Source organism: Apis mellifera, linkage group LG4 (genome assembly GCF_003254395.2).
Source record: "Apis mellifera strain DH4 linkage group LG4, Amel_HAv3.1, whole genome shotgun sequence".
In the NCBI taxonomy this organism is placed as follows: domain Eukaryota; kingdom Metazoa; phylum Arthropoda; class Insecta; order Hymenoptera; family Apidae; genus Apis; species Apis mellifera.
In genome coordinates this window covers 409,573-432,709 of record NC_037641.1, presented here as the reverse complement: position 1 = coordinate 432,709, position 23,137 = coordinate 409,573, and the positions used below count along the sequence as shown (strand labels likewise).

The following is a 23,137-nucleotide window of genomic DNA, read 5'->3' as shown; positions in this document are numbered from 1 at the left end:
AAGGAAGTGTATATATTTTCTGAATTAACTTCTTATTTTTACTGTAATATATGTTCCAAAAATATAGAAGCATCCGTTAACTGGAGATTTCTAAGTTAATTTTAAATAATATTTTTCTTTGCAAAAACTTTCGTTACGGTTTTATTAACAAGTTATTAACGAAAAACACTAACCAATCACAAAGCGTATAGTCTAGTCAGATAATGATAATAGCGTTGGCTATATGCTCGACCAAGCACGAATAAATCTAAGTAACATTTATTGAAGAAAGTGTATTGAATATTATAGTTTATTTATTAATTCATGATATAATTTTTTCGATATAATTTTTATCAATAAAAAAATATTTATTATATTCTCTTATAGAAAAAATATTGAATACTATTTTAATCTTATTTGATGCTATATCGGTAATAGTAGAAATGATACTAAAGTGATAAAAAATTTTTTGAAAATTTTGCATCTTAACATTCAAAAATCCTTCTCGCAAATATTATTTTTTTGTGAAATGAATCTTTTTACAAAATCTTTTCAATCAAATCGAAAAATTTATTTATAAAATTTCATCGATTTTTAAAAATACAGTTCTAAAATTATTTTTTATTATATATTTCAAGAATTATATATTTTTATTTTTATTATCTTAATGTCATTTTTTAATATTAGCGATTCAATATTAATTTTATTAGATACTTTTTGATTCTCTACTCTCACTTAATAATCGTAACTCGATAAGCAAGATTACTGTAATTATATAGTTATTAATTGTAAATATTAATTATAATAATTATAGTTACCGATAATGATACCGTAACCATCTTATTTGATTAAAATTTAAAAAAATGAAATATTTATATTTTAAAATTTCAATATCCTACTAATTTATTAATTTTATTTATAATTGATTAATGATATATGTTACTTTATAATATTATATTTTTATTATATTAAATTTATTTTTAACTTTATAAAAAATTATGTTATTTAATAATTCATCAGACTCAATTATTAATTTTAAAAATATTATTATATTTAAAATATATTTATTATTTTAAATAGTTTATTAATATATTTTATATTCTGAAATTTTATACAAATATAAAATTATTTACAAAAAATTTTAATCAATTTATAATTCTCATATAAATATACAATTTAACATTTATTTATCTTATATAATTTAAACACTTTCTAAACTCATAATCAGTATTGTGCAAGATTATTACAACAATCGAAACTATTGAGCAATCGAACTCTTTCCCACAAATAAGATAACTACACACTATAATATATAATATAATTGCTTTATTAACTTACCAGAAAGTTAATAAATTTTGATATGTCAAATTCCGATCAAAACTTACAACTTTCCGACTTATAGAATATTATATTTTTATTTTAAAAGTAAAAATGTTTAAATATTTTTACACATCTTATTATTATTTTTTTAGTTAAAAGTATCTATTTTTCAATATTATAATATTATAATATATCATATTGGATGCATTTTTATTTTTTTTTTCAAATAAATATTATAATTAAGAAATGATTATTTTAGAAAATATTTTAATATTATTTTTTTGATATTTTAATATATTTGTATATTATATATATTATATATCTATATATCTTAAATGTGTATTGAATCGCTGATATTTACTAACAATTTCATCATGCAAATAACATCTATTCATAGCATATAGCAATTTTAATAATTAAATTTTAAATATTTTTAAATTAGATTAAGACACTAATCTCGAATTTTTTTAAAAAGAGTATTTTTTAAAAATAATTATATGTTAACGTATTTAGATATATGATGTATAATATGTATTTCGATATAAATAGATATTGATGTAATATTTCAATATAAGATATTGAAATATTTATTAAAATATTTAACAGACATTAAAATATATAATTTTTTAAGTATTAAAAATAACTCAATTTCAAATCAATATAATTTTGTAAAAAATAAAAAAATTTATAAAAAATATATATAAAATATAAGAATAAATTATATGAGTATTTTTTGTAATTAAATCTATTTATCAAATAAGCAATTCGTATTAAAAGTATAAACTTTTTAAATTATTCAACAAAAAAAAATCATTATATCAGTTTTTTAAATTTTTTGTTAAATTTGAAATATTGAATTAATTAATATTGCATGATGAAATTATTAATAAACATTTATTTATTAGAAATATTCAGATGTATATGAATCAAAATATAAAATTGACAAAATAATATCAAAATATCTTAAATTAACAATTTCTTATCCAAGTATCCTAATATTTTAAAAATATATATTAATCAAATAAGCGAGATCAAAATAGAATTTCAGATCATATATTATCAATGATATGGATGATATCATTTAAATTTACTCAATCAAAATTTTTTCCATCTTCTATTATTTAAAAATTATAATAGAATTCAGTTACGTAAAATACTACTAGTTACATAATATATACATACATCTATTATACATATCGTGCTCCTCTAGTTCCTAAACATAGGGAAAAAAGAAATTATATGATAGGAGATATAATATAATACCAGAGATTTCTCGAAACAAGTCACATGTATAATCATATAAATATGTATATGTATGTATATTCTTTCCACTATAATCATGTGATTATTATATATATATGCACTCACATATATATAACAGTGAAATATATAAATATATAAACAGTATATTCCAAAATAAGAACATCTACATGTTTACGAAATTTATATGTTTACCAAATCTACATTAAGTATGAAGGTTCGAATATTTTAAATTACAATAATGTATGTAAGTCAGAATAAGCGGATATTAAAAAGCTTTCATTATCGCTATACTCTTCCAATCGTCATTTCGTTGCGATGGTACTCAGTCAATTGTTTACGCGGTTAACGAATGCTCGTACATCTTTCGTTTTTAATCTAGCTGATAAATCAGTATTCCGCGAACATGTCAGATGGATACAATTCACATACTATACTGACAAGAGCAAAAATATTCCCGGTGAGTACAATATATTTTTATTAATTAATTGAAAATAGTTTCATAATTAATAAATAAAGCACAATTTAAAGTAAAAATTGAATAGATACATTTATATAGAATACATTATATAGAAAGTTATGAAATTGTTAAATTAAATTTTGAAATGGAATAAGAAAATTTGTTGCTTACTTATCTGTATTGAAAATTAAATAGGAATATGAAATATATTTTATTGAGAGAAGCACTCTTTATAAATACAATGTGTATATATATTTTTTATCAATAATTAAGTTAATTTAATTAATTTATCGATAATTATAATAATTAATTTAATTATATTTTAAAGAATTATAAATAAGATAAGTAAAAAATAAAAAAATAATATTTTACATTCACTTGTATTATGAATAGATATGTATGATTGATAAAATATAATAATATGTAAATATAAAAACAAAAAAAAAATTGTAATATAATTATACTTTAGGTGAGACTGAAAAAATGAATATGTATCAAGCAATAAACAATGGACTTCGAATTGCAATGACAAAAGATCCCAATGCAGGTAATGAAATAATATCAAAAATTTTTTTTTTCTACTAAACAATCAATTAAAGATAAAAAAATATTATTTGTAAAGTATTTATAATTTAAATTCTAATTGTTTATAGATAAATAATATTATTATTAAAGGATTTAAAAAAAATACTATAAGAAAGTTATACAATAATTTTCTAATTTACAAATTTTTAATTTATTTCTTATAATTAATAATGCACTAATTGTAATATATAAATTATTCTTATTAATTTGTAGAAAATATTCATAATTATATAATATTCGTACATAATATATTTTTTTAATATGTTACAATTATTTTTCTACATTCAGTGATATTTGGGGAAGACGTTGGATTTGGAGGAGTATTTCGTTGTACGATAAATTTACAAAAAGAATTTGGCAAAGAACGAGTATTCAATACACCGCTTTGCGAACAAGGAATTGCTGGTTTTGGAATTGGTTTAGCTACTGCTGGCGTAACAGCAATCGCAGAAATTCAATTTGCCGATTATATATTTCCCGCTTTTGATCAGGTATTATTATTATTGAAAATATTGATTACTAATTTTCAAAAGATTAAAAACACTACTTTATTAAGAAAATCATGTTATTATTAAAATATAAATCTAAAATTGAAATATTTATCTAAGAGAAATCATTATATCTACAGTTGGTAAATGAAGCGGCGAAAATAAGATACCGAAGTGGAGGAGAATTCGAGTGTGGTAAGTTAACAATTCGGGCACCTTGCGGTGCTGTCGGTCATGGTGGTCTCTATCATTCTCAAAGTCCAGAAGCTTATTTTGCTCATACACCAGGATTAAAGGTATATAAAAATAATAATTCAATATTTTCTATAATTTTATTATATTAATATCAAACATTTTAAAAATGATAGAATTTTCCAAGAATATCAAGATTTTATATAATAGATTTTGTATATATATATTAATGCAAATATTCTAATGCATAAAATATTAAATTCAAATAATTCGTGATGATTTTATGATTACTTTTTATATAAAAAAAATCTGATTTTTTGATATACACGCTAAATATTAAGATTTATAATATTGCAGTATTTCGTTTAAAAATTTAATAAAAATCAATAAAACAAAGTTTCCTAAACAAAGATATCAGGCAAAATTAATTTGTTAAGAGATTTGTCAATTAAAATAAAAATATAGCACTAATTAGTCAAATTCGATATTGAATTAAAAGGAAGCAAATCCGATTAAAAAAGCTAATTTTATTATTATAATAATTTATATATATATAATTTTATATTCTTTTCGCAAATATAGGATAAAACATTGTCATCTTCTCTAAAATATCGATAATATCGATAATATTGAAAATGACAATTATATTTCTCAAGTAAAGTTTTTTAGCTGTGGTCGATAATAAATATTTCATTTATTCTCCGATAGATGTTTGTAGAGATACAATTATGGAGTTCATATTAATCCATCTAATAGATCTATGATACAAACTAATAATTTTATATCATAAATCGTTCAGTCAGTACTTTTCAATTTTTTTTATCAAATCGCTTTCGTTTTAATTTGCACATTTCAGAAATTTTTAGATTTGTAATCGTTAATTATTCAACTGCAATTGAAATCGATCATAAAAGAAATCGGCCGAACGAATAGAAATATTACAAAACTTGAACAAGCATGTAGAACGAATTTCTATACTCAAGGATATATTCTTCGTCAAAGAGTATGCTTTAGTTCTATAGTCATTGGCTTTCTAGAAGAGATCCCATGAATATTGTACGACATATGTACTCTACGTATTCATGAAGAAAGTTTTCCTCATATACTAACGCGTTCCTACCGCCGACACTATACATCTCGATTACATGAACATCGGTGCGCAACATCACGCCGACATTTCCTGAAACCAAGAGATCACACGCTCTTCGTCTCGCGCTTTGACACAATACCTACCTACGTGAAAACGAAGCTACGTAATGAAACTGTGCATACCTTATACATTCTATTATGCACCTGTTTCGAACATATTTTTGTCGAAGTCTGAACTTCATTAATTAAAGTGCATACTATCTCATATCTCTCTCTTGCGTCATTCAATTTATCTTTGCTTTCTCATGTTATTTTTGAATTATTGAATAATTAATAAAATTTTAAAAAATATTTTTTACAGGAGGAATATATTCCAACTTTGGGAAATAATACATTTTAAAAATGAAGATTAAAAAAATTATAATTATATTTTAGAAATGTTTGATTAATTATTTTGATTCAAAATCATTTGTATTTTAATCTGAATTTTAATATAAATTTTAATGTCATTAATAATACGTGTATACATATGTATAATGGAGGACATTCTAATGAATGTTTTCAAGAAAAACAAATCGTAAAAAATAATTATATTATACACAAATCATACAATTTCTTTATTTTTTAACTTTTCGAATTTTCTGTTGTATTCATTCATAAAGCTTTATATTATAATAATCTATAAACGTATAAAATAAATAATATTTTTCATTCCCATCGTGCTAAAATTCTAATATTTCTTAATTTTTAATTTGTAAATTTCCATTAAAAATCTGTAACACGATTAAAAACATTTATCCATGTACATACTTTTTATATATGTGTACCACTTTCCAAAATGAAAATATAAACACATTTTATTATTACATCACCAAGCAAATGTTCTTTTTCTGTACATGTACAATTTCAGTATCAAAACTTTCAAATAAAGATAAGGTTGCTTATCTCTGAATTCCAGAACGTAATCGGTGAATTGCGTGTATATGACCATAACACAGGGTATATGACCACCACAACAATGAATTGTAACCGAACGTCCTTTTCAGATCGTTATGCCCCGCGGAGCGAAACAGGCGAAAGGTCTTTTGTTAAGCTGCATAGAGGAACCGGATCCCTGCATCATGTTCGAGCCGAAAATATTGTACCGTACAGCAATAGACGATGTGCCGACAGCTGATTATAAGATAGAGATCGGCAAGGCTGAGATTGTGAGAGAAGGTAGGCGTGCAGGAAGAGAGATCTTATGGTTTATATTATAAGTTTCACTTTGTGTACCGCGTAACGATATCGTCGATTCGTGCATCATGTTTGATCATCCTTCCACGCGTAATTCGCCATTTCTTTTCTCACGTTCGAAGTAATAATTGTGGATCGATCGTGATCATAATGGAAAACTTTCACAAGCTCTTCACTCACGGAGAAATTTATGGCTGTTGTATAGTTATTATCAACGATATTAATAACGGCCGGATAAATAATTCATCACATGTTTGTGTACTGTACTAAATGATGGATAATGAGCAGTTGTCAATCTGCAAATGTACGATAAAGGATCGTTTGGATGATTATTATTTTTTTGAATAAGAATTATTTATTTTGATCGATGAATTATTATTTTTCATATACTTTCTTTATTAAAGGTTGAAGTTATCTCTTATTCCATTTTCAAAATTGAATTTTGATATTGAAATCTTTTTAAATATAAACTTATTCACAATATAGTTATTATTATTATATTATTAATTATATATATTATAATTTTGAGATGTATTAAATATAACTATTGTATAATAATTATTCATTTTGAATTTTTGACTTCATTCAGATATTAACATTTTTAAAATGGCTTTTATACTCTTTACATAGTAAAGAGTATAACATAAAATATTTCATATATCTAAGCATTAACTATTGATTAAAATTTATATTATTAAAATGATTGCTTCAGAAGTATAAGTGTATATAATTAAAAAAGAAGAAGAATTGTTAAAATGATTGATAAAAATAATCAAGTATGATTATAAATTTATTATTTGTTAATTTATTTCATTAAAATTTATTATTAATACCAATATTGAAAAATCAAAAAAAAGTTTAACATATAATTATTAATTTTAACCAAATAACTATTCTAATTATAAATTGCAATTAATCAAATAAAAATTTAATCCTTAATCATTATAATGCTTAATTATATTAAATGAATCATTTAAAAGCAAGCACTTAATTTCATTTTTTAAACAATTTCTAATTTCAACTTAAAATGTGATCAAAATATAATGTTCAACTTTTCAAAATTTAAATGTTTAAATTAATATATTTTATTTTTCTCTATGTCTTAAATATTATTCAGCACTATTGACAAAGTTGATTCATAAACAGGAAATTAAACACAATCAAAATACAGTCTCTAACTTGAAAATTACAATTTTGTTTATTTATTTTTTTTTTTCATAATAAAAATCTTTACAATATAAGTTTACTTTAAATATATATATAATATATTCATGAGATTTCTTAAGAGAATGGATTTTAGAAATCAAAACAAATACAAAAGTTGGTACAAAAATGTCAGATTATTATTTATTATTTATTAATTACATTTATTTATAAATAATTTAAATTTGCCTTAGATGAAGCTAAAAAAATGAAGATAAAATGGTTTCTTTCTATTTCCATCTTCATTTAACGCAATTACTTATAACTTGATAAATAAACTTAATAAATATTTTTGTAATTTATATCATAATTTAATAACTTTATAATGTTCATATTTATATCTCTTCAATTCATTTAAAATTCAAAATTTAATATTAAAATTTTTGTCACAATTCGAAATACTTATCTATTGCAATATGTTAATATCTAACCATTCATTTTTTTTTTCTTCATTTATTACAATTATTTCAAATAAAACAAAAAGTAATATTTAAATTATAAGAACTTTATAAAAATATTGAAAAGAATATTGATTCTTTCCTTTTTTAAATTTTTCTTCTCGAAAATTAAAAAAAAATAAAACCTCCATAATTTCAAAATTTTCATTCCCTTCAAATTCGAATTAATTCAAATTTATTAAAATTCGACTGTATAATATTCGTCCTTTCATTATTCGACTCAATCGGTACACGCGATGGCCGATCTCCTGGAACAGGATACTTTGATATAAAAACAGACACAAAGATAATTATGAGAAGTGTAAAATAAGGTGGTTTACAAGTGCGTGGATTTGCATATAGGTGACGCAGCGACACTGGTGGGCTGGGGAACTCAGGTGCACGTACTATTGGAGGTGGCAGATCTCGTTCAGGAGGAGCTTGGGGCGTCCTGCGAGGTAATAGACCTGATTTCTATCCTGCCTTGGGATACGGAACTCGTTTGTAAGGTAATATTTCATCATAATAATTTGCTTCGTTTTCTTTTTTTTTTTTATCTCTTCTCTCTTTTTTCTTCCCCTTCGTTTCCTTTTTTATTCCTTCTCTCTTTTTTTTCCCTCCCTTCTCTTTTTCTTTTTCTCTTCTCTTCTCTTCTCTTTTTATATCGGTGTTTAATGCAACTGGATCGTTTGCATGCATTACATTTAAAAGCACAACTGTTACGTTTGCGCGGCTATTACGTGGGTTCGTGTCCTTCATAGAAATGAGAGGAGAGGAAGGAAGAGGAAAAATAAGAAATACGCAGTATTTTAATCGTACGATTCGTTTGTGGAAAGCAGTTTTGATTGGAAATTTATACGTTTTTTTAAATTTTTTTGTTCCTCTTCTTTAATTTATACAATGTTTTGAATTATTATTATTATTGAAAAGTGCAAAAATAACAAAAATATAGTTTCAACGAGTCGATAGATGGAAATGATTTTTTTTGAATAAATTAAAAATTTTATTATTATGATAGAGATAACAAAAGAGAAATGAAATATCAAATTTTATTTGTAAAATAAATTTCAAATTATAAATAAATTTTATCATCAAGATTAATGAACAAACATTCGTAAAAATAATTTAAAAAATAAAAAATGAGAATTAAAAATACTCATTGTTCGAAAGAAAAAGATAGTATAAATTTTCTTTTATAAAAAAGAAAATTTCTCATTCTCTGTTGACATAAATAATCATCTTCCAAAATATCGATTGATTTATACAACGAAAGAAAACTTTATGATTTATTTTTCTAAATCATCAAGAAAACATTACTTTGTGAAATAATTGAAAAAATAAATGTTTCTTCATACATCAAAAATTCCATGGAAACACAACATAACATCATAAATCATTCGATAAATAATATTCGTAAAATTAAGTATTTAATTATTTATTTCGTATTTAATTTATCAAATATTAAATTTAATATTTAAAAATTAATCGAATTTTTTTCGAACTAACAAATATTAAAACAAATATTAAAATATTAAAAGTACTATTCATTGATTTACATTATTTACAATTAATTTCATTTTTTATTAACCAAATTAAATTATTATTAGCCAAATTCCAAATTTTCATTAAACATTTTTATTTATTATTAGAAGCAAGTATATTATTAATTGAACACGCGTTCATTCGATCAAACTGTTCGATTTCGTCACTTTTATTAATCGACTGAACTGTTGAGAAAAATTATTCATTTAATATCGAAATGTTACACTGATTCCATATTGATTCGAAACAAACACTCGATTACGAGTCGAACTCGAAATGGGGATTGATCAAACGTTTGCTCGATTATTTATCAAAATGTTAAATATCACATTCGATTCAAGAACCGAAGACAACATTCATTCGTTCTGTATTACGATATACCATTAGATGCTAATAACATTGATTTATGCTAATCGATCTCTGACTTAACGATATGCCGATTGTACGGTATGCATCGTCATACGTAAACACAGTATGCGTGCAAACACGCGAAATATAACTGCTGTTTGGTGGCGATTGTAATTGGAAACCCATTCTCACGTAATTTCGATGCGTTCATGGATTTTCTCCGTGGTCAATGATATTTGCCACGAGACTCGCCGAAGCGAGAGATGAAATCGATGCAAAATATATTGCGAATTTTTGAAAAGGAATGTAAGAATGGAAAAAAATGGGGGATGACGAGATTCGAGTAATTAATCTATGCAATTTAGACGAATTTTTTGGAAAGGATGGATCAGAAATATATCTTGGAATTTATTAATGAAATGTTCTTGAAGCAGACTATGGTTAAGTGCCATTAGCTCATGAAAAGCGATAGGAATAAAATTCCTCGTGGTGAAAGAGAGTTAAGACTTTTTTGCCGAATGAATCGATTAAAAGGCTAGTAGTAAGAGGTTTATACCCTTTGTTACGATTGAAAAGAATAATGGGATAAATTAGTATTTTTCTAGGTTTTAAGAGATGTAAAATATTGAAAAAAAAGATAAGAAAGAATAGAGTTAATTTTATTCCTGAAACGAATCTAACAATTTATAGAATTTTGAAGATCATATATTATTTCATTATAACATGTAATCGATTTTTTTTTAACTGAATCATTTACGTTTTTATATTTTTATAATTTGATTATATTAATATAGGCAAATAAATTCATAAAAATTATAGTTAAATTATTATTTGTTGAATTCAAAATTTTGAAGAAAATTCCATTTTTCTTAAATATTAATACATGTAATATGTTTAATTACTACAAGTAATATTTACATTATATATGCATATAATAAAATTTTGAAAATATTTTTCATTCTTTTCTCTAATAATCTAAATCTTATACATATAAGATAATGTAATTTAAGATTAAAAATCCATTTTATTCAATATAATTTTTTTCTGAAATAAAATTCAAAATTTTTATTGATCTTAATAATATTAAATTAGTATTATTTCTTTACTTAAAATAAAATAATATTTTTATGCAGCCATTTTTTTTATTCTATTTTAATTTGAAATATATATATTTCTTTTTATAAATTTTATTGTAATATATATATATGTATATGTATATACATTAAATCTATCAAATATTAATATCAATTTTTACAGTTTAATGAACTTAAATTTTCTATGTTATAAAATTAACAATATTTATGACAATTAATTTTATTCTCTGTATCGTTATTAATTTTATCATATTCATCAATTTGAAAATCATTTTATTAGAAAGGAATGATACTGTTCATTCATATATTTTCCAATATTAATTATTATATTGTTAGCTAAATTTTCAAATTCCTATACAATTTATATTTTTGTTAATATTTCTATATTTATAAAGTTTTTAACTTTAAATCTTAATGTACATATCATTTCAGAATTAAAATATTATATATCATATTTGAATATATAATACATAATATTGAATATATTATTTATGATATTATGTACAAACATCCTTTATTTATTTAATATTTGTTTACTGTTTAAAATATATTAATTTTTAAAATGAGTAAACCTTTATTTACACATAAATGATTTTTCTTATAACTTGATAGAAAGCTACATATAAAATGTTTTTATGTTTTATTTAACTCATTGTTAATCGTTGCATTATATAAAAAAAATCTATGACAAAATTCAGCAATTCTATAATATTGAAAATCGTGTATACATGTTATTATTAAATATGAGACGTAAATTTTTAAATTTTAACTTAAATATGGATTCTTTCATTTAATCATACTGAAATTTATTATAAATTATTTTTTTCATTCATTTCAAAAAAGCTATGAGCTCAAAAGATAAAGAACATTTTAATTATATTTGATTATATTTCCCAACAACTAAACATAAATAGAATTTTATTGTAAACGAATCGAATATTGATTTTCGAATTAAAGGACACCTAAGTAAAAAATATAAAGAATTTCTAAAAACAGAATATGATAAGAATATATAATCATAAACTTTTTAGTAAGATTAAAATTGAATTTTCCATCAATATAAATTTTCAAATTTCTATATAATTTATATTTTTGTTAATATTTCTATATTTATAAAGTTTTCTTTTTTAATTTTAAATCTTAGTTCATATCATTTCAGAAATTAAAATATCATATTTGAATATGTTGGAAAATTGAATCGTCAATATAAAGAAAATCTTAGGAGGATAGGCAAAAAGCTCTTAACTTAACTAAATCATCTGAAAATCTGAAATGTCGCTATATAACTATACACAGAACTATTTTTGTTAATATTTCTATACTTATAAAATTTTCTTTTTTAATTTTAAATTTTAGTATACATATCATTTCAGAAATTAAAATATCATATTTGAATATGTTGGAAAATTGAAACGTCAATATAAAGAAAATCTTAGGAGGATAGACACGATTTGAAAAAGCTGTTAACTTAACAAAATCATCTGAAAATCTGAAATGTCGCTATATAACTATACACAGAACTATTCTTGTTAATATTTCTATACTTATAAAGTTTTCTTTTTCAATTTTAAATTTTAGTATACATATTATTTCAGAAATTAAAATATTATATATCATATTTGAATATGTTGGAAAATTGAAACGTCAATAAAGAAAATCTTAGGAGGATAGGCATGATTTGAAAAAGCTAAGTTAACTAAATCATCTGAAAATCTGAAATGTCGCTATATACAACTATATACAGAACTATTCCAAAGAATCGTGCTATAGAGTTACGTTTCCAATGATTTACAACGAAGCGTGCGTCTTAATTACAAATCCGGTACTACACCAACATCCGATCTCTTTTAGATTTAACTCAAAGCTACAAAGTGTTCCGTTCTCCCGTTATATTAATGCATCGCTTAACGTCAAGCCGCTTATAAATTATTATTACGCTGTATAGGATGATGCATAAATCATTCACAAATTGATCCTCGGAATAGGTTCGTTCTATCAAATGAATTACCCTCGGCGACACGTAATGGCAAGTTAGATAGCTATGACCAGTCTGCTCCAACTTTCGATCCAGTCGTTTATTGATATACATTGGTTACGAATATCGATTTTTTAATTAAACGATTTCTTAAAGAGAGGGAGTCGAATAAACGATGAGATTAACTTTTGATGACAGAATGGCTCGTTTTAATCATTTATTATATCTAGTGATTTATTTTGATTATTATCAAGGGTTTTTTTTTGGAATATTCTGTTGATTTTCTTCTTCTAAAGAAAATATCTAAAGTTCTATATTCTTCTAGCTCTTATATAATTAATATTAATAATAAAACTTGAAACTTTAAAACTTTAATATTCTATTATTTTGAAACTATGTATATTATTTTAACAATATTTTAATATTATCTTTCAAAGATGTATAAAATCCATATTAAAATTATTTAAAAGCTCATTTAAAACTTCCAAAGTTGCTATGCTGATATGCTATTGAAGTTTTAAAATTTTGAATACCTGTTATTCAAATATTTCAAAATTTACATTCTAATAATATTTTAATCCAAGTAAATGAAAAGCTTATAAATTGTTTACTTCTCAATCAGAAATAAACAAATTTATTTTGATAAAAGGTGATGATGTATTAAGATATTTAAGGTATATAATGTGTATATATATCTTAACAAATTACAAAATATAAAAATATTACATTATTATATGTTGACATATAATGATATTCCATTTCTATTTAACTTCAAAATATCTTTAATTTACTCTCAGGTTTAAAAATACTTCATTAATACTTCATTGTACAAATAATTTTCTTAAATATTAAAACAGACTTATTTGCAAAAGTACTTCGAGTATCAAAATATCAATATTATATAGCTTATAATTTCTGTGTGTGACTATAGCTATAATAATTATGCCCAATGTTGTAGTCGGTGAAGAAGACTGGCCGCGTGATAATCGCCCACGAAGCTCCGTTGACGAATGGCTTTGGAGCAGAAATAATTTCGATCATTCAGGTAAATATTTCCTTCCTAATTTATTAAATGATGTAGACGAAATTGAAATTTATCAATAATTGATTTCTTTTGAAATTTGAATATTCTTATATCAAATTTATTAATAATAAAAGTAATTGAAATAATTCCAATACTTTTATTATTATTTTTTTTACAAGTTTTTTCGAATAACTAATAAAAATTTAAGCATGAAGGCATGAAGGAAAGTTAGGCAAAATTATCATAAATAATCAATTGATAAATGTTTGCAAATAAAATATACAATTTGATGAAAATATCAAAATAATAATTGCATTGCGATACGTGAAAATATGTAATCGAAACATACTTATATTAAGAGTTAACGAACCGAGTACACGATTGATAATTAAACGTGATTTCAAATAGACTCCTGTTACGAAATTATTTACATATATCGTGTTCAGAGTATCCAAAATTCATTAAACACACGTTCACACATGTGTATTGTTGGAATGTGGCAAGATATCATTACGTATTTTCTGTTACATCATGCGCACACTTCGTGATGGTTCGATACGCTCCAAGTTGCTTAGATGTACAAACTTTGCCGTCTTGCAAAACTTCAATCCTAACCGCTAAATTAGCAAATAGATAGCTCGATTTGGTCGTTTGTAATTCAAACATCCGCCTAATAATATGATTGCGTTTGCCATTTGAGGTGACGAGGTTGAAATTGCATATCAATTATAAATATTATGATTATTTTCGTATCTTCGAAATCGTGTTAACCTAAATGTTTCTTAAGATTGATATTATAATTACGATAAATGCTTTCCTTCTTTTTTTTTTTATTTCTTTTATTTACTTATTTTTTTTTTTTTAACTCGATGAAAATTTGGAAAATTTCACATCATGTAGTATTTTAAAATGTAAAATTATTTTAATGAGATTCGAATAGCAAAAAATTCAAACGAATGAAAGATGTTGTAACGATTTGCTCATTTTTTTTGTTTTTTAAAATTAGTAAATTAATAAAAATGTATATATTTTTTGAATTAGTTTTAAACTTTTAATTAAAGGTATATTTTCTCAAAATATATAATATACTGTACAATAATTTTACAATTTACGAGATACAAGATTTTTATATTCTAAAAATCTTATTTCACTTGAAAATTCTTATTAAATATATTTTCAAAATTTCATAATTTTTCATAATTATATCATGTGTTAAAAAAGTAACTAAAAGTTTTTCGAATAATACAAATTAATATTATTAAAATTATACAAAATGTATTTTTTATGTATTTTGAGAATTAATCATAATTAATCAAAAAATTAAAAAAGAAAATGAAATAAATTTTTAATACTCTCGATTACAGGAAGAGTGTTTTCTGCATTTGGAAGCACCGATACAAAGGGTTACAGGCTGGGACACTCCTTTCCCCCACGTCTTCGAGCCATTTTATCTTCCAGATAAATGGCGATGTTTCGCAGCTGTTAAGAACATCCTGAACTACTGAAGAACCAGAGATATCGTACTTAAGCGGGGAATTAATCCCAATAGTTGAAAGAATAACTAGTTAAAAATTTCGAATAAAATTACTTTAAGTAATTACTTATTAAAATGCTTGAATAACATTTATTCGTAACTGTTGTAATTGATTTTCATGTAACCCTTGTTTTACACTGTTTTGAACAATAAAAATAACTTGAAATAACTTTATTCATAACCTCAACTATTAAATTTTGCCCATCACTGAAGATTTTCAATTCATTTTTGATAGGATAGTACAAAAGATCATCATATTGATTAATATAATTGAAAAATATTTACAATTAAATTAACTGATTAACTGTCGATTATCAATAATGATAAAATATGATGAGAGAGAAGCAATCGTGATCAAGTTATTTATTGATGTAATATATTTTTCAATAAAGAACACATAACAGGATATTAATAATAATATTAAAAGATAAAATCATTTCTGGAAAAGTATGCATTTTATTTTTCTAACTACATTATGAATATACGTACAAATTAAAATAGTAATATAAAGAATGTAGAATTCTTTTATGTCATATCAATCAAGTAATAAAATCCAAATTTCAATTCTAAAATCAAATAAGATATATATAAATAACAAATTAGAAAATAATCTTTCGTCAACAAAGAAATGTTATTAAAAATATTTTCAGTAAACGCTAATAATTAAATATTTTTAATTTCTTAAAAAAATGGTATATTGTTTCATGATAAAAATCATCACTAAAATAATATAATATTTTAATGAAATCAGAATTTTAATTAGGGTACTTTGTTATTAAAATGTTAATGTTAATTGAATAAAAAATCACAAAAATGATAGACAAATTGTACAAGTCATTTTACAAGTACAAATGTATTGTGAATATTTTAGGCAAAGTGTTAAAATATATAATTTCAATTTCTTTTAAAGAGTATATAATAAATTCAAGCATTCATTTATTAAGTAATTGATTAAATAATAGAATATTATTAGAATTCATATTGTAGTTTAAATGTTGTTGATTAGCATTGGTATTGAAGTATATCTCTTTATCGAGTTTCCTTTTAACTTCCTTTTGACCTCAATTGCTGACTTCTGTCAACGCTTTGTTTTCAAAATTTATAGATGAACAACAATTACAATATAAAAATGATAAATAATATTACTTATAGTGTTACTCATAAAATCTTATTTGTGATTGTGAGATTTATTTACAACAAGTGTTACAACAATATTATGATTTTTAAGATGTAAAATGTTATAAAGTATAAATATGATGAGAATGTTAAATCGCTTTAATTTTTGTTTTTTAAGTAAAGAAAAACTAATAGTTGAAGAAACAAAATAGTTAGAAAATTATTATTATGAATTCACAAAGAAATGAACATCAAACAATTCTTAAATATTTATAATTACTTTTATATTTATACAAATTGATATTAAAATTAATTAATCCAATTATCTTTTTGTATTTAATAAAAAAAAAATCAAATTGACTTAACATTCCCATATATTTCACATTTATATCACAATAAATTCAAAGAAAGAAACATATACACAAACTAATATACAACAAGACCATCCAAGATGCCACTTTGTTACTCAATGCTAAAATATGTTTAATCTCCTTGCATAGGTCTTTTTTAAATCTAATTTCGTTTTCCAGGCATCGATCGAATTCTTTAGGCTCATTTCTCCATTTCCTTAACGGGAAAGTTGAAAGGAGCACCGGATACAGCTTTTATTGTTCGAACGGCCGGACCATGTCCTTGACCCGATTCATCGTGGCCAGGCGCATAAATACTTTCCTGCTCGAGCGAATTGCCATCGAAAGATGATACAAATCGTGGCCGCCGACGGCGGTGCCAGTTGCTTGCTTGCGAGTCCCGTCGAATCGATATTCGCAATTAGAACGGACGTGCCTACTGGTTTTTACAGAATATCTGGGTCAAGTCTGTCTTTAGAAGTAAAATCGACCAGCCGATCGTGTGTGGACCATGCGTGGCAACGTAATATCTTAATCAAGGTTCCAGTCTCAGGTGTTGCACTGGTCGACCTATATCCTTGGAGAAGGCGAAACCGGGCTCGTTGATAGAGCGCGATTTTGCGACTTCGTACGAGGAAAGAGGAAGAAAGAGTATACAACACTTTGTAAATATTACTTGTCAGGATAATCGTTATTTGTGCGAAATTAAAGACAGTTAAAATTTATTACGTACAAATTTCCTTTAAATCCGAACTGTTTATAAAAAATTAATTGCACGAAATATCAAAGAAATATCATCAAACGAGTGACAAAGTTCTCTTGAAAAATATTTATAATAAATCAACTTATTTGTTAAATTGATCAATACAAATGATTTATAAATTGTTGTTATAAAAATATAAAGAAGATAACAAAACGAACGTGAAAGAATCGGGATAATTCGAGTATAGTACGTGATGGCGAGTTTCCGACCGAAAGTGGATTCTTGGAAGGATCGTCTGGATCGAAATCACGCACGAAATCACGGCAAGAAAGAAAATAGCGATCAGCCGAAGGAAATGTACGGCGTGCAATGTGCACTCGCACCGTATTTTGTAATTTGAAAGGGAAACCACATTCTTTCACTGTGTATTATGATACGTGAAAGTTGGCAACGGTGCACACTGGTGAACCGCTCGTAGAAACAGAACGGTAAGAGGAAGAAGGAGAAAGGCGGCGAGGATAGAAAGAGACGGAGAGAGACAAGCGAGTCGTGTCAAAGCAGGAGAGGACGACCGTGGAGAGAAACACAGGCAGACAAAGAGGGAAAGAGACCGAGAGAGAGACAGAGAGAGAGAGCCACTCGCCACGGAGGCATAGACTATATCGAAGGTCGACGAGTTGTCTTTTTATTAGTCGATTTTTGCGGGAATAGAGCAATGGCTCGTGCACGCTAACATATGGCGCCGATGCGTTCACATTCATTGAAAGTTGACAGATTTCCGATCGTGTCAACCTGACCTTTCCTATGAATCGATGCGTCCGCAAAAGCGTGATTCTTCGAGAAGATTTCCCAGATAAAGAAATTATCGAATCGATCCGGATTAACAGCCCAGTTCTTTACTTTAAACGAGATTGTCTTCGCAATTACGATTACCGTGGGCCGTGATACGTAAACAAGTTCTTAGATAACGGTTGAATTGGAAAAAACACTATGAATTCTTTCTCGATATCCGACCGGTTGATAATCTTGAAACGGCGGAGTCGTTCGTTCGCATTTGTTCGAGAGGTGACTGTACTTGTCGATTATCCAGTTCTTATCAAATTGCTCATTTGCCTTGCTATCACCGCTCTTATTCCTCTCTTCTATTTTTTTCTTTTTTCTTTTTCTTTTTATAACTTTGAGCTGCTTTCATTTTTGGCAAAATCATAGATCAGGCTTCTGTGATTCATCGATTAATTAATTCAATTTCAATCGGTGTCGAAAATCGATTTGGTTTCGAGTTCGATCGATATCGCTGATTTTTATTATTTTGAATTTGTAATGGCGGAACGATGTTTCTATTAAACGATGCAGCAAATACGCTTAAAATATTGTTTCTCACCCGGATGTCGATTTCACGTGCGTAAAAATTCCATCGGACCGATCGACCAGTGACATATTTTACGACGCTTTCAAAATTTACAGTTGCTTTTTTTTATCTTATCGTAATTTTTACTTGACATGACTTTGAGGTTATACGAACCAATTTAAAGAATCTTTTAAAATTTTTCATTGTCTTTTATCGATGCTTATTGCAAAATGATTTCGACGAATAATAAAAGTAACTTGTGGAAATATTTTATCTAATGTGATATATAGTAGGAATTATTAAACAGAGAATAATTAAACAGAGTTTTTTTTTTTATTTCATTTGTTCACGAAATTTGAAGGAAAATTCGCGAACGAATGGTAATATTTTTAAGAAATCTTTTAATAATTTTAATTTTAGCTTAAATTTTGAAAAATTTTGATTTTAGTTTACTTAAAAAATCATACTAATATGTATAGTTATAAATAAGATGATATGAATAAATAGTTTGTTTGTTTAAAAATTTATTTTTAAATTTATTATAGAGTTAAGGAAAATATTTAATTTTAGCTTAAATTTTGAAAAATTTTGATTTCAGTTTACTTAAAAAATACTAATATGTATAGTTATAAATAAGATGATATGAATAAATAGTTTGTTTGTTTAATTTATTTTTAAATTTATATATAGATTTAAGGAAAATATTTAGTAATAAATTTAATTTTAGCTTAAATTTTGAAAAATTTTGATTTTTAGTCTATTTAAAAAAATCATATTAATATGTATAATTATAAATAAGATGATATGAATAAATAGTTTGTTTGTTTAAGAATTTATTTTTAAATTTATATAGATTTAAGGAAAATATTTAGTAATGAATTTAATTTTAGTTTTAATTTTAAAAATTATGATTTTTGTTTTATTTTAAAATTATTCTAATTTAAATTAGTAATAAATAAAGTTATACGAATAATATGAATATTTAAATAATAATTATTTAAATTTAATTATTATTTAATAGATTATATTAATTTTTTAAGAAGTAAATATTAAATTAATTGTATTAATTGATTATATATAAAATATAAAATTATTAAAAATAGAAGTAAAATTATAATTAATAGAGGATTCTGAAATAATAAAAGAAACTTTTATTCGGAAATTAATTTAAGTAAAGATAAATATAAGTGCCAACAATGGCGGTTAAACTTGATTTATAAATTAATTAGTTCTAATAGAAATTTAACAAAATAAACTCCTTCTTCTCGCTTTACAGACACGGATTGAGAAAACTTATATTTTTTACGCGAGAGTTTGTATTTATTTATATTTTACAACATACTGAATATCATATTCATTAATTTAACTCGATATATAATAAAACGAAATAATTATTTTTATATTTTTTAATTTAATAATACAATAATACAATAAAAGAATTACTTCTATATTATTGCGTGATTATTTCTTTCAGGATATTCTCTTTTCTCTCTACGAATTTATTATAAAATTTTAACTTTCAAGTTGTATCTCAATTATTTCAGAAAAAATGTATCTACTTGAAATTTATAAAAAGTTATATAACGATAAACCATATTTATTAATTTTATGGATAATAAAGATGAAACAAAAGAGAAAATGAAATCATTCTTCGTAATCTACCGAACAATACATTTCTGCTTTATGAATCCAGAAACTTTGCAAAGTTTCTATTTCTCGAATATTTTACCATTTATCAAGAACTTGTGAATAATTACATATTTTAAACAAGTAAAAGTTACTCGTTATCTTCGATAAGAAAAGAATTTTCATTCTGGAAAATTCTAATACGAGAAGAGAACTTTAACTTTAACAGTATTATTATTATACATCAATACATTTCTCCCGAATAATTAAAATGTTAAAATCTCATCAATAACTATTCTTTTACATAATTACTTTTTATCGAAGATTAGAAAATTAGTTATCCTACAATTATATAATTACTTCGATACGTCCAGAATTAACAACGAACTCTTCATTATTCCAATCATATTTTTACCAGATTCAATCATCGCAAATTTCTTTCAAAAGTTAAATAATTTACGTTTCATCAAATAAATAAATAAATAAATAGCAAAAGCAAATAGGAAATGACTTTCTCCGACTCTCCGTAGCCATAGACGAATGTTAGTTCGTTTTACACGAAGCGGGATGCCAATTTCCATGTACAAAAGCGGGCGAAGTTGATTACCTATGAGGCCGATACGCAATGGTGCAGCGAAGGTGCAGTGGCATTTAACGTGTCTGCCCGCTCGGTTCAGCCGGTGCGTGCAGGCGTGTAACAGCTGGATTGTCTGTCAGGAAAGCATATTCGATTCAATGAAAAGAAAAAGTTACTCGATAGGCCGAGAGTGTATTTTATCGATATGATAATGTATGGTAAATCGATCGTATCGAAGAAAAGGAAAAGGAAAAAAAGTAGAAAAGATCGACGACGATCTTAAGACGATCTTCTTAGTTGCATGGAAAATCCTTTCCTTGAAAATAATCGAATCGACAGGGCGAAGAATTTCGACGTGGACGATCAAGTGTCAGATTTCTCTCTCTCTCTTTTTTTTTTTTTTTTAACCATCGAGGGAAAATTATAGGGCGCCACTATTCGTCGAGTAAAAATCTTGATCAACGGTATCGATCGACACTTCCAATACGTATGTATGTATATATATCTTACGATTTGAATAAACTCTAGGAAGAAAGGGAAGCGTTTGAGAATGAGAAAATGGAAATGATTGATAATAAATGTCATTGATCATGTTTTTCCATGAAATGCGATTAGATATTGCATTATCGAACGTAAACTAATTTTTAATCTTTGCGGGAAGGGATTTTTAATAAGAGAGAAGTGTATTTAAGTTTGCAATTGGTTTTTAAGAAAAATAAATGTATAATTGCGATTGATTTGTAATCTATTTTTATATAATATGATTTATATAAAAAATTTAATTTTAAAAATAATGATAATAATTGATAAGATACTTAAATTATCGATATTGATATTTGTATGACAAAATTTTTAAGATATAATTAAATATAATGATTTATTTGAATTATTATTCAATTAAATTTCTATATCATATTATCTGATTTAAGAAAAAAAAAAAAGAAAGAAAGGCGGAAAACTTAATCTTTTAATTATTAATTATTCTTGTATTGTATTGTTATTATATTGTATGATAATTGATATATCTATAGCGATGAAAAGGATAAAACACTTTATAAATATAGATGCGTATAATATTTAACATTTCCTCGTGAATCAATTATAAGTACTTGCATATAATAATCACAATAAATAACATAATTGTAATTTTACCATAATCTTAATGCATCTCTTAAAATATAAAAATTATCCAAATTTTTATTAATCTTATTTTATTTCATATTATATAATTTGAGGTAGAAACTCTTCAATATTTTAATTAAAAATCTTATATAATTTCTCTTTCTCAGTGGCGTGATTCTTTTGAAAGTTTTGTCATTTAAACGTTCTTTGATAAAGAGATAAGTACTTAGGTTATTCAAATGTTGCGAAATTTTTTTTATAAAAAAAAAAGATACTTTTTCTGATCTTTTTTAAAATTATTAATATATATTGATTCGTATTTTAACAAAAGAGTAGCTAAAGAGCTAAAGAGTAAATAAGATATTGGAAAAATTCTCTTTTTTTTATCGAAAGAAAAAAAATATGATTGCATTATTATAATAAATGACATAATGGATTTTTACATATTGATAAGAAAAAAAAAATTTAGATAAATAGAATCTCTAATGAAATTATATTACATAATATTTTATATTATATAAAATTTTTT

General features: G+C 24.3%; 1 protein-coding gene across 1 annotated transcript; it reads left to right on the top strand.

The window, feature by feature from the left end:
- The first annotated feature begins 2,698 nt into the window (after positions 1-2,698).
- On the top strand, positions 2,699-15,936 carry LOC409306 (2-oxoisovalerate dehydrogenase subunit beta, mitochondrial). Its single transcript, XM_392824.6, has 8 exons — positions 2,699-3,019; positions 3,489-3,566; positions 3,893-4,095; positions 4,233-4,388; positions 6,420-6,591; positions 8,613-8,758; positions 14,167-14,253; positions 15,597-15,936. Exons 1-8 carry the CDS (start codon positions 2,878-2,880, stop codon positions 15,735-15,737), a joined length of 1,125 nt encoding a protein of 374 aa, XP_392824.2. The 5' UTR covers positions 2,699-2,877; the 3' UTR covers positions 15,738-15,936.
- Positions 15,937-23,137: the final 7,201 nt, after the last annotated feature.

Excerpts from the sequence above, each read along its gene's own strand:
- LOC409306 (XM_392824.6), top strand. The coding sequence starts at position 2,878 with ATGGTACTCAGTCAATTGTTTACGCGGTTAACGAATGCTCGTACATCT. Across the intron at positions 3,567-3,892 it reads GACAAAAGATCCCAATGCAG|TGATATTTGGGGAAGACGTT; the intron begins GTAATGAAATAA and ends TTCTACATTCAG. Across the intron at positions 4,096-4,232 it reads TATTTCCCGCTTTTGATCAG|TTGGTAAATGAAGCGGCGAA; the intron begins GTATTATTATTA and ends TTATATCTACAG.